General features: G+C 41.1%; 1 protein-coding gene across 1 annotated transcript; it reads left to right on the forward strand.

Moving 5' to 3' along the window:
- Positions 1-5,538: 5,538 nt before the first annotated feature.
- On the forward strand, positions 5,539-7,370 carry GPR15 (G protein-coupled receptor 15). Its single transcript, XM_054654620.2, has one exon. It carries the CDS (start codon positions 5,539-5,541, stop codon positions 6,637-6,639), a length of 1,101 nt encoding a protein of 366 aa, XP_054510595.1. The 3' UTR covers positions 6,640-7,370.
- The last annotated feature ends 12,074 nt before the right edge of the window (positions 7,371-19,444 follow it).

The following is a 19,444-nucleotide window of genomic DNA, read 5'->3' on the forward strand; positions in this document are numbered from 1 at the left end:
TCATTTTATTTACTTATAATCAAATACTCTCTGCAGACTTTGCCTGGATGTTTTTTTTTTTCTGGAAAAATACTCTTCTATATCTAAGAGTAAGCCAATAAAAACATTACAAGTGAATGCACAGGGTCATTCCTTGCAACAACTATCTTTTTTCTTTTTTCTCTTCCTTTCACATCTCCTCAATGTGCCTCAGCAGAACCGCTGGTTGATCTGTTTAGTTACAGAACAGGATCAGTTGGGAAGATTTTACAAGTAAAAGTTTGCTTAATTTACAAGCACAAAGGGAATAATGCTGAGGGCTATAGCATAAATGCTGTTCCTGCTTTTTGCAAAAGTATCTGTGCTAGCAGACCTTGATCACAAGCATTACTAACTTCTCAGTCACTGACAGAGAGTTTAACATCAGAGTGCTGCAAACAGAACAAACAAAACCAAAACCCCAATATGTTGCAAAAAATAATTAAATTGTTTAGTACAAAATGTCTGTAATTTTAGTTCTCACAATCTAAGGAAATAAGTAAACATTTGTAGGAGGTGGCACTGTCTGTATTAAATGAAGCTGACATAGGATGAAAAAAGAACAAAACCCTCTTCATATATCACATTCACATGAGGGGTTATTGATTCAGACCTGAAAAGGCATTCAAAAGTCTCTGCCTGTTTCTTCCAAAACTACGAGTCAATTTACAAGATGCCACCTCCCACAAGAAATATTCTTTTTGCAACAATAAAAAGGGCAGTTTTAGTTTTAGGTACCATCTATGAGCATTTTACACAGCCTGAGTGAGCAGAAAATCCTCTGATTCCCCTCAGACTTCTCTATGCAGTTTGCCTGGTTTTATTTCTGCCTTCTTTATTTTTCTTTAATATTTTTGTGGCACAGGACCCAGTAGTATAATTTTCACAGATAAAAAACCTTCTAGATGTGCTTCTCCCAAATACCATGAATAGCACTGGGGCATTATAATGATATTCATCCTCTATGTCAGTGGTCTCCACACCTTTTTATCATGTGCCTTGTCAGTAAAATCTTTTTGAGCAGGCACTCCTAATAATGTAAATATTTTTTTAAGTATACACATGTACTACCACATCAATATATAATGTACATTATAAAACAACAAAAATATAAATTAAAAAAGGATGAGATAAATGGCAAAACCAATAATTAATATTTAAAAATAAGTGTACAAAAATATTTTCTTCCTGCACTGCATTTTCTAGACCGCTGCTTCAGCATGAAACTATTTCAGTATATCCTGATGCATTGCCTCAGTGGCCACAATTTTACCTGAATAGGTTCCACCCTTTCCTATTTGTTGAGGGATGAAACTTCCATTAGTTAGCCTTCATGTGGTTGCCTCTGAGCATGCCTTTAACTAGCCATAGCATAATAGGACAGTTTCAGCCAATTTAGCGTAGGCTTTTTGATTTTTTCTTTTTTTAATTAAGTCTGTTTCTTACATTTTTTTAAGTAAAATCATTCAGAAATGACTACACTTTATTTTACAGCCAAATGAACCTCTGTCCTTCTCAGCATTTATCACTATTAATAATTTACAGATATGCAGCTTATTTTATCTAGATGACTGTGCTTATATAAAAGTGCATGTACAAGCTGGAAAGCTGGAATAAAATGACATTTAAACTATCAGTAAAACAGAGGGTGTAAAACAGCAACAACAACAACAACAACAAAAGAACAAAAAATAAACAACCAAATAAACCAAATCCACACCTTGCTACCTGAAATGCTTCAATTGCAGACATTTGTAATGGGGGGGTGGTGTATGTAAAAGAAAAAAATCAGCAACACTGCCTACTTCCTGTGAAGATATTTTCCCCACAAATTATGTGACTGCCTACCACAATACACGTATCACAGGCAGTGCAGAACCATGAACAAAGACATGAAAGCTTTTCCCTTGCTGCTGTTGGAAATACCTTCGCATTCCTATGAGGAAGATTTGAGGAATGATGCAAACTCTGACCTGGCAGATCTCCCAGGTGCATTTGAGAGAGGCAGAACTGTCAGAGAAACACACAACCTAAGGCAGATCTGGCTAAATACAGGACCACCATCACAATACCTGCTCTGAATGTCTGGTTACAAAAGTTAAGTTGGTTCTCAGGTTCAAAACTATTCAGAACCCAGAAGCTTCATTTTTTTTTTTTTCAGAGCTGCATCAAGGGCTGGACAAGATGGGTATCTCAGATTGAAGAACATACACCCGAGCCAAACCAGCAGCTGGTTGCTTCAGCAGAGAATTTTTTTGGGGGAAAGTGTTTATATGTATCTGGTGAAGCCTGGGAGGAGGAAAATGCTGTGGAAATACTGGAGTAGGATGAGGAGAGAATAGAGTCTGTCCTCCTGAGCTTTCTGGAACATCTATACAGGGGTGTTAGGAGAGGAATTTCCACATACTCAGTATTTTTGATAGCTTGGCTCTGTCTCAGGAAAAAGAGATGTGGGAAGAGTAAGACCCTACATGATGCCCTAAGTGAATCACTATCACATAAAAACACCCCAGACTACTGACAAATATGCCTGCTGCTGCTCCACTCAGATAATTATACATCACTTTATTATTCATAAGAATGCTTTAGATTATCTTGACACCTCTTCTGCCCAGATAAGGAAGTGTCACATGTGGAATATGGCAACACGCAGTGACATCCCTACGTCTGCTTAAAGCATTCAAGAAATACACAACAAATTCAGTAGAGAAGAGTTGGTCCCTCTTGGAAAAGGTTTACTATTTAATTTTTTATTTTAGTGAATAAGGCTATTATTCTAAAGGGAGACAACATAGTGAGGAATCACAAACACAGGAATACACAGACATAGAAGTATCTTTATGATGCCTTCACGCTTTTTAAAGTTACTCATTTTTTTGTTTGCTCTGAGATAGAGAGGGAAGGAGTGAATTTCAAGGAGTATGAAGTAGTGTGCAATGGAGGGAAGAGAAGTTTGTGTCTGATTTCTAAAGCTTGTAAGTGCTTGTAAGCTCTTACGTTCTAACTGCAGAGTAAAACAGGATGGAAATCCACCTTTGTAAGAGAGGCAGAACAAGTGTAGAATTGACTGTAGGGTTCAGCTGGTCTCCTGCCCTAGTACTAATGGAAAGAGAATGCCTCTATTTCCCAGTGCTTCTTGGAAAAAAACAAAACTAAACTAAACTAAAACACATTCCTTGAAGCAGCAATAAGGAAAGATCACATAAAATTCACCTCTGCACTGAATTCATCAACCATTGTTTTTGTAAAGTGTAAGCTACTTGGGCACTTTTACACAAGTCTTGGCTGAAAACTGTGTATTCTTTGTACTTTTCAGATGGTGAGAGGATGATTTTTAGCCTGTGTTTTCTTGCAGGTTTACACTTGATGAGTCTTGCATGCAAATTGCAATGTCCTCAATGCTACCTGATTTTTAGAATTTTAGGAGTTAGGTTCTCTGCTTCCTTCTCCCGGCTTTGCCAGGGAAGAAATAAGCTGGCACACAAATCCATTTTGTAACTGACCACTGACAAGTCTCTCATAAAGAAAAAGGCTTGCAGCAACAGTACCTACTCACTGTAATCACCACAGAAGAGACTTTTACATTTCTTTGAAAATAAGAATTGTGTTTCAGGCAATCAGGTGCAGGAGGTTACTTCTAGAATAACAACAAGGCCTTTTACAAATGTATGGAGTCTTTTTTACTCTGAACAGAGTCACTGTCTCTTGCTTAGAAGAGAATATAATGATTTTTAGGGTGAGTGCTTATAACCCACTTTGATATAGCAGGAGGATGATTTTTAGCCTTGTTATTGGTTACATGTTCACATTTACTTCTGTGGCATACAAATCAATAGTCTTAGCTGGGGTGTTTTTATACACCTTGAGCCTTTTTCAGAGTTTGTGATGGCTGAATTACACTCACTAACTTAATGCTTACACATTCCATGAAAATAGTCAGCTGGAGTCCACTAGTGCCCTACAGCTAGGAAGGCAGTTGTGTATAAGTGGGTACTTATTAGATATCAGCATATCACAAGCCAGTGTCCACCTAAATTCTCTTCCATCCAGCAGCCAGTCATTTTACAGCAGCTTCTGCTTTTCCAGGTGCCTGGAAGTCTACCAGGCACCTGCTGCACAGGAGCACATAACCTGAGCACTGGGAGAGTGAATCTGAGTGCATCCAGAGTGCTCTGGAGGGACTAACTCACTGTGCACACAATTTGGAGTTGCTCTTTGCATGTGGAGACACAAACAGATGCAATCTGTCTGCCTAGGGATGGAGCACACACCAGAAGGCGATTTCTTCAAAGCTTTGAGAATCCTGGAGGCCTGCCTGGTCTGTGAATGTACTGGTAGAAGGGAGAGGAAGGAGAAAATGAATTTATTTTTAGAAGAGAGGAAGGATGATGAAGACCAATAGTGCAGGTTTTAAATTAGTATGCACTGACAAAGCTGTAATGAATTCAGTAGTTTTAAAAATGAGAATTTCTGTTTGATTTATGCAACGCTGAAAGGGCTGTTTGTAAGGTAAGTCACAGCTGGAGCAATACTGATACTGCAAATGAAAGATGAAGGAAATCAGAGCTTGTTAAGACAAGTGAGTACCGTTTATAAAAACAGCTCAAGAGTCACGCAGGCTGTGCAGCCAGAAGGAGAAGGAACAAACCACTGCTCTAGAGTCCAGGACTGTGGCTGATGAGAAAGCCTGTGTGGGGGATGGGAGCATCAAGTCAAGTTTTAATATACAATATATATTGAAGAATATACAACAATTTGGAACATTATTTTCTAAGTTTCTAATACATTCCTAAAGTCGGGTGTGGAAAGTCCAGGCCTGGGGGAATTGGCGGGGCTGCAGGGCAGGAGGGGGGCACTGGCAGGGCATCCAAGAACCTGGGACTGATAAAGAACAACCGGTTACAGGGCAGAACGGATATAGGAGTTTTAAATGTTTTTCCCTATATATATTCATATGAGAGAATTGCTTTCAAACAGAAAGCAATAATCATAAAGAGTCAAGTTAAGTAAAAACCTCCAAGCCTCAGGAAAGTCAGATTTGCCCCGACAAGCAATTTATACAAAATGTTTGGAATATAGATAAAGGCTGGGGCACCTGAATTCACTGTTCTTGGGTTTCTTATAAGCTGGTACAATCTCAAATTTCTTAAAACTACCAATATACCTTCCTAAAAACCAAAAAGTTCAGAATCTCAAAAACTACCTTCCCTCCACCTGAAAGAAAAGCAAAACCTGAAGCTGGAAAATGCAAAAGGGAGATAGAATCAGTAAAACTTTACCTGATTTTTAAAAAAGCCACAATGCGTTTATTCTGAAGGCAGGGTTTTGACTCATCAGATACTCTTGTTGCTAGTTCATCGCCTATGCAGTTGGTTAAAAGTGTACAAATTACCTCCCCACAAAAACCGCTTTTCTCCTCCTCCCGGCTCTCCCCCTCCTCCCTGCTCACTGATAAAATATTTTTAAAGAAGACCTGGAAGGGATCAGTAGGGGAGGCTCAGAGCCTCCTTCAGAAAGAGGATGAGGACAGCTGGGCCAGAAATGGAACTCACCGCGCTGTCATCCATGCCTACGGTCACCTTCAACTACGACTACTACTACGATGACCAGTGTCAGTACCAGCACCTGCAACACATGTCTACTTTCCTGCCTGTCGTTTACAGTGCCGTGTTCCTGGTGGGCATTGTTGGCAACTCAATCCTGATAGCGGCCTTGATCTTCAAGCAGCAGGTCCGGAGGCTGATTGACATCTTTATCATCAACCTCGCTACATCTGACTTCATCTTCCTCATCACACTGCCTTTCTGGGTGGACATGGAGGTGTCGGATGAGACCTGGAGGGTAGGATCTTTCCTCTGCAAAGCTAGTTCCTATGTCATCTCAGTCAACATGTACTGCAGCATCCTGCTCCTCACCTGCATGAGTGCTGACCGGTACCTCGCTATCATGCACCCCTCTGTCGCACGACGGATCAGGACAAGATCCTATTTCAGAGCACTCTGCATCTCTGTCTGGGTATTATCCTGCTGCTTAGGGATGCCAACCCTTTTGTCCAGAGAACTGAAGACACAGTATGGAAAGACTTACTGCACAGACAAAGCTGTGACAGAAGTCAAACAGATCATGTCACTGATGCTTTTAATCCTGGCCTTCTTCTTCCCACTGTTTAGTATCTTAACCTTTTACTGCTCCATCACCAAGAGACTCTGTGTGCACTATCAGAAGGCTGGGAAACGTGATAAGAAACTGAGAAAATCCATCAAGATTGTCTTCATTGTAGTGGCAGCTTTTGTTGTCTCCTGGGTCCCTTACAACCTTTTCAAGCTTATGGCCATCCTTTTGCGACTTCTAAAGCAGCCCGACTGTTTTTCTGGCACGGTTGCCTACCTGGGCATGAAGGTGAGCAGCCCTTTTGCTTTTGCCAATAGCTGTGCCAACCCTTTCATTTACTTTTTCTTTGACAACTACATCCGCAGAGCCATGCTCCAGTGCCTGTGCCCACGGGTGAAAATGAGCAGCCACAGCTCTGATACCCTGGACACCCACCTGAGCCATTCCCTATCCAATTTTGCAGCAGGGGAGTATGCCACCAGGAAGAGGAAGCGCTCTGTGTCCCTCTGACTGCGAGCTGGGACTGCAGAGGAAGGGACTTCTTCCCCCAAAGAGGGCAGGAAAAGAAAAGGAGAAACAAGCAACAGAGACAGGTGCAAGTGTAATGCAACCAGTGCTTCAGGTGGGAGGGATGTTGCTTCCTTTTAAATGCAGGTAGATGGAAACCTTAACCACAGAATTACTTCATAAGGATTGCTGTGACAATGCATAGTGTGAATGTGAAACCTTCATACCAAGGAATAGCTGCAAATGCTTATGCTGGAACCCCAGTACAAGTGCTACAAACTACAGAAAAGAACCATATGATTCAGTCAAAGCCTCTCCGAGACAAGCTTTGAACTTATGCATATACAGGTTTTTATTCTGTGCAACAAAAGCAACCCAACTGTTTCTTTTTGGTTCCTAGTTTGCCCACAAGTAATGCGCAATGTCCTCAAACCAACCTGATCAATTTTGGGCTTTTGGAGGTTTTTTGAACTTAAAAATCAAATATTTTAATGAATTTGTGTTTTACCAGTTCTCATAACTCGAGTTTTGTGCATTTTAAGCCTCAGCTTCTTATTACAGCATTAAATCTTTAGTTTTAATAGTAATAATTAAAGTGCTTAACCCCTCGGATTTCAGAAAAAACAGAACTTGAAGGCAGAGAGACCAGGAGACAAGCAAAACCTTACACTCAACCTTTCTCTTAAAGAAAACAAGACCAACAAAAGCACACTTGTGCTTTTTAAGACTTTTTTGAGGACCTGACACAATTTCTGATTTCTTGGGTCAGAACTAAAGAGTCACTGCCTTCTACTAAGGAGTGAGTTCTAGAGTGAAAGGTTACACACATGCAAACCTGCTTAAAGACTTCAAAGGGAAGACAGCTATGTCAGCTAACACAGCTCATGAAAAAACTGTCTGGACAGTAAAGGAAAAAAACCCTGGAGACTGGACAACAGAAGTGCCATCCCTCTGATGTAACTGCAGCATGTGTACATTCACTATGGCTTTTCACACCTCTGTATTTTCTAAATGACTGTAAATGGGAATGACTCTTCTGTGTGTTACAAATAAATCCTGGTATTTGCATTTTGCACTGAACCTTGTTGAACAGTTGAGCTGTTTAATGTCTGCAGAGAAACAAGAGCAGATCTCTCACAAGGGCAACGCAAACCTAGAAACCTGCACATCCTGCCCAGATCCCCAGCCAGTTCCACACTGGAGCACTGGCTAGCAGAGCAGGTGAAGAGCTGGCTCTGCAGCCTCACAGGAGGCAGAAGTGTCTTTCAGCAATTGCTGGTGGCAGAGTGCTCTCTGGCACACAGTGGGATACTAAAATGAGGGTATCACTGAGACACACTGGCTTTTTGCTCTCCCCTCCCTTCACTGCATGTGTTTGTTTCCTCCCTCACTACCTCTTCTAAAAGATTTTGGTTTTTTTTCCTCCACATGACAGACTTTCCCTCCCACCCCCACCTAACTGCCAAACTCCTTTTTCAGGCTTACAGCTGCGTGAAGGGCATCAACTCTTCCTAGACCTGCCAGTGTTTGAGAATGAGGCCAGTGTCAGTTCCAATTTTAAAGTTATAAGGTTTCAAATTTATTTGCAGTGACCTTCAGAAACTGCAAATAAAGTGTACAACAAGAGACCCTTTTTTTGTAGAAAAGTAAGCCTAAGATTTGCCTTTCAACTAAGATACCATTTTTATTATAGAAAAAGACAGTAAGTCAGACTTGTTCATTATTTCCTCAATCCTTGCTGAAAGCACTAAAATACCTTGGAATATATCCAATCCACAAGACTTTAAATAATTCTAGTTAGACCTGCTGGTTTCTTTCTTTCTTTTTTTTTTTAATAATTCAAAACACCAGATCAAATTGGAAAAATTACTGAGGAGCTCCACCAAGATCTCATGCCTAAAGATTTAGTTTCTGGAAAATAACAAATATACTTGATAAATATTGTCAGGCTTGAGGAGAATCATATATAAATGCCACAGCAAATGCTCCAAATGAGCAAAGAATTAAAATATATAAGAGGCAACTAATTCAGCAAAGGAAAACTTGCCAATTTCTTTCAGTCTTTCACTCGAGTTAGTGTAATTTATTTTCTTGTGAACTGCAGGTCATTTGGCACTTTCATGACATGGTAAATATTATTTTCAATTTTTTTTTTTTTAAGAAAAGAAAGTCTATACTTGAATAGCTTTACCTCAGGAACTTTTACTATTCCATATTAACATTTATTATTTGTTTGTTGGCATTTACATATCTTAGAATGATACCCAAATTATTGTGATTGAAAGTATTTAATGTGGTAGACTTGAATAATGTAACAGGATGCCTATTTTATCAATGTTAAAAGAATTGAATGACAGTAAATTGGTTTGCTATGTAAAATGGAAATAGTGCAATTCTGATATGACACTTGCCAAAGACATTGGCAAGCAATTTAGATTGGGCTTTTTTTCCCCCACAACATTTATTATTTTAAAATAAATTCAGTATGACTGCAGCTAATAAATATGGTTTGGCTTTTTGTAATCTAACTTCTGCTTTCATTGTCATGAAGAAGTAGCAAAGCATTACTAGAAAATCTGTCAGTGAGTCGGGATGAAAACATTCATCTGCTCATCCCACAAACCTTTTCATTATTTCAGAGATGCTTTTATATTGCCTTAGAATTAAATCAAGACCTTTTAAGGTTTTTAATGAAAACAACTACACCACCAGTACCACCTCCAATCTAGAGGTTGGTGCACTTTCTTGAGGTGTGCACAATCAAAGCTGAAGTGCCTTTTCTTCTGATATAAATCAGGATCCTATTAGATACATCTCTTGGTCTCCATTTTGGCTTGAATGAATCAGGAATTTTCAGAAATAAAGTATTTCATCTCAACACAAAGAAAAATTGTACCCAGACCTGATGCTTGCCTAAATAGGCAAAGAATTTTTGCAACCTTAATTTCAGCAGCAGATGTGCTAACACCCACAACTGCTCCACAGCTAAATGGAACTTCGAGTTGCAGAGTATTGAGGAGAAAGTCACACAGGGAATAGCCTCAGACCCAGAATAAGCAGGGCAAACTTGCAGCGCTCAAAACAAGAAACGTGGTGTAGGCACTGTGTGGACTGACCCTCCACAAGTAGTGCAGTGAAGATTGGTTCTTGGAAGCCAAGAGGAGAACTTCCACTGACTTAGATGCATCCAGATTTCATCTGCAGCTTCTTGTCCTGGCTCCTTTAGACTGGTGGGAGGAAAAGCCCTCACAGCCTGTCTGTGCCTCAGGTTTTTAACAGAGTGGACTACAAAAAGAATATTTCCTGACTTTGTAACGATGTTGCAATTATATATTTGTTGACTGCTACACAGGGACAGTAAGGTCATTGACAAAAGAAGGTTGAGGTTTTCTCCTCAGGTGCTTGCAGGGTATATTGTACAAAGAGATGTCAGCTCATGGGTGGGAACATACTTAGACATACTTCTAACAGATAGACTGTTACTACTGGAATACTAGAATTTTGTTATCCCTGAAGGATCACTTCTATTCTTGAGGTCAGCAGGAACTTTTGAGTAGATTTGCAAACTAATTTGAGCACAAATCATTATGTGTCCCAAAATGTCTAACTGAAACACGTGGACTCAATGCTCTTAAAGGTCCTTCCCAATCAAAATGATTCTATGATTCTTCTCTGGATTAAAAGGCTTCACCAAGTTAAGCAGCACATTTCATGGCAAATGAAGAACAGAAAGCAGACACCCACAATCCTGCAATGGAAAATCCATCACCTCAGGCTATTTACCAAATATGCCAGCATTCTGCATATTGTCAGAGAAAGGGATAAGCTCATGAACAGGAACAAAGAAAGAGCTGCCTAAATCCACAATGGATGGAAACTGGCAGTGAGTTAAATGGCCTCAGAAGTAATTACAATGCTACCAAAAGTCACACACAGAGGTGGCTGGGAGCCCCCAGAAAACCAGAAAGGGCCCATGGCATCTCATCTAACATTTTAATACTGTACCACAAAGCCTGCAATTAGTGAACTCTAGGTCTCAATAACAACCTAAGCAGCTGCTCAGTTTGCAGGTGCACGTGTTCAGTACTGCTGCAGTCTTGCTGCAAGTGACAGGAGGTTTTGGAATAGCCCAATCTCACTAAATGACAGAGGGGTTTTGGCCCCAAGCATCTGGGCAGCTAAGACTTGAGCTCATAATGAAGTAAAAGAATGCAAAATATGGGAGATGAGAAAGCAAGTGGATTAAAAACCAACAGCCTTCAAGAAGAAAGGCAGTCTTCTACCTCTGAGCTGGTAAAAAATTGCTGCCCAAATCGAGGCTGTTTGTGTTCATATTTCTTTTTAAATATGAGTTAAAATGTAGGGATTTTTTCCCCAGTTCACCTCACTTATCTTTCTGTAACAGGTTGCAGCAGCTTTGGAAACTGAGGCCACTTCGGTTTGAGAGCCAACATGATCAATATCAATCATCTAAATAATGCATTGTGACCAAAAGATATATTTTCAAACTTCAAAACAGTTTCATTATTAGTAAGAGACCACATTCTTAGTCAGAATCTCCCACTAAATCTAATACATAAATATACATCCTCTGCTGTTTACTTCTCACATTTTCTAGAGTACATGGGATTTTACAAGAGGCAATTCAGCAACAGACCCTCAAAAAAGAAAAGGCAAATGTTTCTATTGAAATTTGGACTAAATTTAGCTGTTTTGGGGACTAGAGGAGGTCACAGGGAAGGTAAGGTGAGAATCCTATCTCAAAGAAAATGCTTCCCACAAGGTAAATTCAGAGGCTTTCATTTGTATTAGCATTGATATTGAGAAAAGGTGACTACTCACTTTCTAAAAAGCAGATCCTTCAAAAGCGAAGTGGATTCAATAATATCAGGAAATAACTGGATGCATCCAAAAGTTACTAGTCAATTCTGAAAAAAAAGCCAAACAAGCAACCCTCTGTCTTTTACTATGCAATGGAGTACTATGCAATCTGATGCCCTCTTTCTTTCTCCATTGATAAAACTAGTTAATATGAATATAAAAGAACAGCTGTTTCTCAAAGAATGCCCTTTCTTTAACCCTCAATTTGAGGCAAAGAAAACCAGACTGTGAAACTGTGTGGCATCTGCTCAGAGAATGAAACTTAGTCAGTGGTTTTAAAATCCATCAAAATTTTCAGTCTAGCTTTAAAACTGCTACACAAAATGTCCAAAAAGTCAGACTTGAAATGCAAAGAGCAGCTTTTGCACTGAGAAACACCATGTATAATTAAATACAGCACAAATGTTTGCCATATATGGTACCATGCACCTGACTTGACCACTCATGTGACTTCCCTCTGTGCACTGCCTAAACAAATGCTTGACCACAACCACCATTTCCCCTGTCACCCACTCCTCAGAAGTTTCTGGGAACCACAGAAACTTCTACCCATGCCTCACACAGAGAAAACATGCACGCCATTATAAAAAAAAGAAGATTAAAAAAAAGAGAGAATACAGGCAGGTGCGTATTTGCTTTCACCTGTGTTTGAACCCGTGGGAGTTACCCACCATGGGTGAATCATGCCACCTAAAAGGTGTTGCAAGGAAGAGTAGAAGCTTGGCAGCTTTCAAGAGACGCATATACATACATAAACTTCTGTTCTCCTTGTAACCAGCCAGGACACTATGGATAGAGAGGTGCTGTGAAGCGAAGAGGGCAACAAATGCACTGAGAAGTGCAGTGGTGTGCCCAAAACCTCAGCTCTAGATAGGGTGTCAGAGGTTATGAAATCTAGTCAGAGAACATGGTACTTCTGACCACTTAGGAACACAACCAAGTAATTTAAAAACTTTTTCAGATGCCTCACCAGAAGAGAGAAGAAGGCTTTGGAAAAATCTAGAGCTAGAGAAGAGAATAAACCTTGAGTAACCCTTATAATCTCCTAGCTTCCAGGAGTCGTGTTTTGGCAACCACATTGATGGTGCCGTGACACACACTTTTGCACAGCCACTCAAGAGGCTGCGACCTTCCTGAAGCTATTAAAAATGTCTGAAACCCCTGCTGATTCATAAAGGAGAGGTAACTCTCCTCTTCTAATTTTTAAGTACTTGTGCAACTAGACTGATGATGCTTATAAGTCCTTATTTCCACTGTTGTCCAAATAAGTAATTAGTGTCAGTATGGAAACTGCTGGTTTTGTTGAAAATTAACTGGAATTTTATATGACTAACTTCAAGAAAGCTGGGGTTTGGCTGGCTGAGAAGACTAAAAGCCTAACTCACAAACTACCTACCCAGCAGTGAACCCAGCTGGATTAATTTGTGTCCTAGAATTCATGCTAATGATTCATCTCCAAAAGCTCTGAAGACCCATGAAATTCATAGTTCTGTGGCCTCACATAGAGAGAGGAGCCACCCAAATAGTGCTCCCAGCTGTGCTGCTGGACTGGGTTTCCTGATGCTGCAGGCTGCACCTTCCTTAAAGTGCCTTCAAGCAACTTGGATGAAGCATAGGGCAAGGTCACAGTGATTTAGGCATCTGTGTTCTCTTCTTTAGGCACCTCTGCTCCCTGCTCTTCTCCCATGGCTGTAAGGACAGGATAAACTGTGGGATAAAAACACAGCAGCTGAAGTGTCTGCTAACAGCTGCAGGGTAACTACCGGGCTTTAGCATAGAGTGTCTCATGTTCATGGAGAGGACAAATAGTGATGTGCATCTTCCTTTTTATCTGAAAAAAGCAAGCCTGTGTTCTGACTCATGCTCTAACGAGTGCCATTACCAGCACAGCTGAAGAAGACTGCAGGCAATCATCTGGTTCACTAAGAGCACACACTTAACAGATTATTTTTCACACATATCTGTCAAAACCCATAAGGGTAGGTAGGTAGCTGTCCTTTATGGTCAGAACTCACCAAATTCACTGAAAATCATGAGATGCCATGCCAAATCTATTCAGAGATTCCTGTTACTTGATTTTGAACTTGTAGGTTTACCCTTTAACCACACGCTTTCCTTACACACACTGGAAGGGAAACAAACATTCCTTTAAAAGGAAAGCTGAAGAGTTTTGAGGGTATAACCACCTATTAGCATCACACATAGTCAGTCCACTCAGGGAACAGCCATGCTGCCACATACCAATTTAGGTGCTTCAAAACCAGGTTTTTTATTTGCTCAGTTATTTAAGTCAGGTCTGAGATTTGCTTCATCAGGGGAGTCAGTCATAAACCCTGGTACTCTGTAGGGGAAAATGCATGTCAAGAACTGAAGTACTTTCTGCATTCGTGCTCCATATTTTGATTTTATGTGTTATGACAAGAGTCTGCAATGTCTGCATTACCTGCCAGCCCTCTCTGGTGAATAGCTGCCAATGAGCTGCCCAAAAGACTTTTAACAGTGCCTACTGTTCTTGTCTTTTGTCTTTTGATACAAGAATTTTTCTCTAGGTTTACAGATGACAATTGCCCGCACCATATTTCTGCACATGAGCTGGCAAAAATTATTGACCTATGGTGAGTCAATTCAACAGAGAAATATTTCTTTTCCTCACTCCTTCACCCCCACAGTGAACCCTCCTCAATAATATATGATGGAGCAAAAGGCACTTACAATTGAAGTGGAAAATTTTTAAACCTAACTGCTATTAAGAAGTCCAGAGAAGAAGAATGGAGTTTATATGAACAAGGAACGTTTTAGAAACACAGTTAATCAGATTAATGACTGTTTTGGATGAAGCATTGCTTCTCAATAAGTATTACGTGTCATGTATACATATGTTGATTTTATAAAATAGATTTTATTTTTCTGGGGTATCAAAGTACTATTTGGAAAAATGGGTAACTCCAAATAAAATTATCATTTTCTCCCTCTAGCAAAATCAACCAGTTATTTTTACAAAATAGGATTTCTATCAAGTCAACCTTATTATTAGAATAATAAAAGCTCATTTGAAATCTAAATACCACAAGCGTTTTCCTGACCAGAAAAGGCTTAATTAGTTACTTAGATTGCTAAAATAATTGTATGTAGCTCCAACTATTTTTGCCACCCAAAAAGAAGAAATAGGAAACTTCCCACTTTCATGCTGAGCAAAGCTGCTCAGAAATATGGGCAACCTAAAAGGCTGAATTAGCCAATTAGCCAACAGCCTCAGTGGCAGTTTAACTGACAAAAGGCAGAATTAAACTAAGGACAAAACAGCCAGTGGCCATAAAAAAGGTTTGATTTATGTGGGTTTCCTTCCTTAAAAAAAAAAAAAAAAAACCAAACAAAATCAAAACCAACAAAACAACAAAACTTTGGATTTAATTGACCACAGCTGAGAACAGGTTACTCCTGCTGGTCCCACAGCCACGTCGGCTGTTTTACAGTCCTGTGCCCTCCAAGTATCAAAGCCCATCTGAGCACAGCATTTGGAAGCTGCTGCTGAAGGGAAGGTTACTTGGGAGGATCTGTGCTCCACTCCAAAGGGAGCAATCCTTCACTGGCAGGACTTCTAACATCAGGCACCCCCGAGAAATGCAAGAGACAATGAAGCCTTTGGAAAGAAGAGAAAATGTTACAATCAGGAAAAAAATAACTGTCTTGAAGTATTTTTTCTAAGCAGGGAACTTAATCCACTTGTTTTCAAACACTGGGTCACACACACATTTTCCCTCACATCTGAAGTTTTTTTCTCTCAAGCAAACTGAGAATAAAATAGCCCCAAAACCAACATCTGAATCCATTTAACAAGGATGATACTGTAAACCTGAAGATAGGCAGCTGTGAGTATAAAGGTGAATATAAATGATCTGCTCTTCACTGACATGTACAGCAGCTGTACTTGTAAATATTTATTCTGTTAAGATCTTCAGGAATCAGTGCATGTCAGGGTCGATAGCAAATGTTCTTTAAACCATTCCCAGATACACTCCTGTATGGCAGTGAGCAGGTTAATGCTTCTCCCACGAGGCACGGGGTGTACCTGATGCTGTAGTGCACATTTGAACACCACCATGTCATGGCAGTGGGAAACTTTAATAATGCAGTTTTAACACAGCTACTGTCAAAACAGTTAGCTTGTACTTATGCTGCAATTTTCTAGGTTTTTGAATAGCAAACTCAAAAGACCCTTTAAGAAACATTTCACAAATAAACACTTTGAGAAGTGGCCTAATCGCATATCGCCCCAAATCTGCAACACGGGATCATCTAACCCGGCACACCCTTTCTCCCCCACAAAAAACTGTGTCTGCAAAGCACAGCGTGGTCACTACACACCCAGATGAAAGGAGCCCCCACCTCTCGGGTGAGCACGCAGGTAAGCGAGCAAACACATGAGAAAAACTTTCTGTGTATTACGGAAACAACATTCAAACCCTCCCCACCCAACGCCGGCCCAGCTGCAGCCTCTCAGCCCCAGCCCGGCCCATGCCGAAACACACTTCCCATTCCACAGGGTCAGGCGGCCAGCGGGGGGGAATTTACCTGTTCCAGCCTCACCAAAGAGTGGAATTATGGCTGTAAAACTGCTCCTCCCTTCCTCCAGCCACTCCTGCCCGCCTCCCGCCTCCCCGAGTATCCCATGCCGGGCTGGGGACCCCTTGTTCTCCCCAGGCAGCTCCCGCCCCCCGAGCGTGCCCGCGCTCCCTGTGCGGCGCCGGGAGGCCGCGGGGGATGAGGGGACGCGGCGACATCGCGTGCGAAGCGGCGGCGGCGGCGGTGCCGCTCTGAGTCAGCGCCCGCCCTGCGTCCGGCGCGGCGGGCGGGGAGCGAGAGCAGCGGGCGCTGACTGATCCCGGCCGGCACGCAAGGCTCCCGCTGCCCGCCGAGCCCCTCCGCAGGCAGCGCTGCCCCCGCAGCCACCCGCCGCATCCTTGTGCCCCTTTTTCCGTACTGACTTCACGCCCCCATGCACACACGGCTCCCCGTTTGTGATTTTGGCGTTTATGTTTAAAACCTGGGAAAGTCTCTTTGCCAATAGCCCGTGGGGAAGGGCAGAGCAGTCAGAACGATGTCAGCTCTGCGCCTTAGTCCGCGTCCAGCATCTCAGCCTGCTCCTTCCCCTCGCTGTGCCTGCCCGCAGGGCCCTCACGAAGGGACAAAAACTGCGGTACTGAGATGGAATGTCTGCGTGTGTGGGTGTGAGTACCAGCCGGAGGTTTCAAATATTTTACAAGATTTTTTTCCAGTCCTTGCCTTCTCAAACATCCTGTGCTGGACTTTTTTGCTGAGGAAGGACTTGGGCTGTTCATCGATAAGGGCAGCAACCACTGCTCAAAGCAGCACAGAGCCCGAGGCCTGCGTTCCCTTAGCATTAATTAGTGATTTTTCCAAGCGCTAAAGAGTGGAGGGGAGCTAGGAAGTGTAAATGCCATCAACAATCCGAGCCACTGAAAATGGTGTAAAGTACCCACCATAAAAAGTATTTTTCAAGAAAGGGTGTTTTTTGCAGAAATCATGAACACCCGAGGGGTTATTCCCCCATCTCAGAAACAGCAGAAATCTGACATTTCTTAACATTTCATGTTAATTGACTCAGTTGAACCAGTTACACCACAAGCTTTTCCAAATCTGCAAAGTGAATGACAATTACTCAACAAGAAAGTTTCTATGACATGAATCTCACTGAAACAAATGCTTCACTTACGAAGCCTCTCCAAGAATCTTGAAGCACTCAGTGAACTCTGCAACAGACATCACTTGGGAAGTGATTTCTGTACATATTTTAAAAAGAAATTACAGATTAACCTGTTTATTCCAATTGAGAATTGAGAGTAGATATGAAATATTTTAAAATTGAGGTATAAAATGGCCCACTCATTACACGTCCCATTAATTTGCCCCAGGGTCCTTTTTGGGATAAAAATCTTTTTTTCCTCTACCCAATCCCAGCCTGAATGCTGTCTCAGCTGCTAGTTTCTGTCTTAAAGGATGCTGGTAACATCAGGGGTAGAAGTGGCAGTGGAAGGTTGTCTACTTTGCTCTTCATAGGTTTCCCCACGTTGTAGATTGTACAAGAGATTAACTACCTGGAAGGTTTTCGACTTGTTTTTTTCAAGCATAAAAATGCATCGATAACTAACTATGTGGTCAGGAGATTGAGTGCAAACAAATACAGAGATCTACAGTCTGATTCTCGTTTGCCCATCTGCTAAAATCAGACATCAAACTGCTGTTTGGGATTCGTCTGGCTTGGATTTTATGGAGGTCATATTGCAAAGAAGCAGAAAGATAAAATTAAGTGCACTTAACAAAATGTCAACTATTTAATGTTTTAGCACAGAATTCATACCAGCTACTGTGCTTCTCCAGCTGTGCAGTGATGCAATACAGAAATATCACTGGGTTGCATTGGTGAAGTCACACAACAGGCTCAAAATGCTACATGAGGATCCCTATACTTTCCAAAATTTTTCCTACTCTTTTTGGCAGTGCATACAAGTAGATTGAAAAGGCTGAAATGCTGATTTCCAGGACACCAAATTCTTAAGAGAATATTCAGGCTCTTTCATATACTCATAACTTTCACTCTGTCAGAAAGAAGTACTTTTGAAATGACAGAAGAACAAGCTCTATTCTGAGAAAATTCAGAATGCTGAATTATTCCTTGGGACAAGAGAGGATTTAAGTTGCAGGGCTTCTCCTTTTAAGTGTTATATTTAGGGGGAAAAAAAAAAAGAAAAGATTGAACAGACACATGGGAAACAAGCAGGAAGTCGTCCCTGTAGCAAAAGAGCTAAAGGACCTGGCTTTTTCATGTGGTAAATATTCTTATCACCATAACAGTCTGCTTTTCTGAATCTCCTCCTAAATACAGGTCCATTTACATAATACGTATGCATGTTTGTTCATTGGGCCAGAGAAGCACAGACTGTCTAAGGAATACAAGCAGCAATGAATAAACCTGCAAAACATCTCTGCAGAACTGGTGAACCATCAGAGAAGGAAGAACTTGCTGCACTGCATGGGGACCCTGATTTCATTATGATTGCACACGGTAAAAAGGAGCTGCTGGGACAAAGAAAATGGAAAATTAGGGGATTTTATTCCAGGCAAGTGGTTAAGTGCAAGCTTATAACTGATCTGACGGATAATTAAAGAAATAAAACAAAACAACAAAATAATTGGCTTGCTTTAGCCTATGCCAAAGTCTCCTACTGTGACTTCAAAAAAATTGCCTACTTGCTTCTGCTTGCTTAATGAGAAAGAAGATAGATTTCTCTGTCCAGTGTGGGCATCTGGGCCAATGCAGTTACACAGGACTGATGAGGACCTGCCAGGTCTTCATACACAATGCCAGGCATAGGTCCCTCTCATAAACTGGTCAAGATAGTGAGAAATTTTCCATTCATTTCTCCTTTGGAAAAGGTCATTCAGTAGCCTCTCTGACCAATAAGATACACTTCCAAAGTCCAGTTTAGGTTGATGGACAGTTTTATTTACTGGCATTTGTTTTCCCAAATTATCTGAAGTCTTCAGACACAAGATACAGGTGCACCTATTTGCTTCCCACCTAACCAAGGAGCACTATCAGTTGTGGCTACTCAAAGAGATGCTCAGGTAGTGCCTCCTCCACCAAAGATAAATCTGAGCTTAGTTCAAAGTGCCTGAACACTCAGGGTTTGTTAGCATTGCCTGCAAACACTTCTTGTGAATCACAGCGACATTCTCAGCAGAATGGGATGCCAAGGCGAGTCAGATTCCATAATGCTCAATACAAACAACAAACTTAGGGAAGTGTAACAACTAACATTTTTTTATTAGGGGGGCAATGACCAAGCCATTCAGGAGGAATTAATTTTCAAGATTTGGCTACAGAAGAATCTCTATATTGCCTTCC

The sequence above is a fragment of the Agelaius phoeniceus genome, chromosome 2, assembly GCF_051311805.1.
Source record: "Agelaius phoeniceus isolate bAgePho1 chromosome 2, bAgePho1.hap1, whole genome shotgun sequence".
NCBI lineage: Eukaryota > Metazoa > Chordata > Aves > Passeriformes > Icteridae > Agelaius > Agelaius phoeniceus.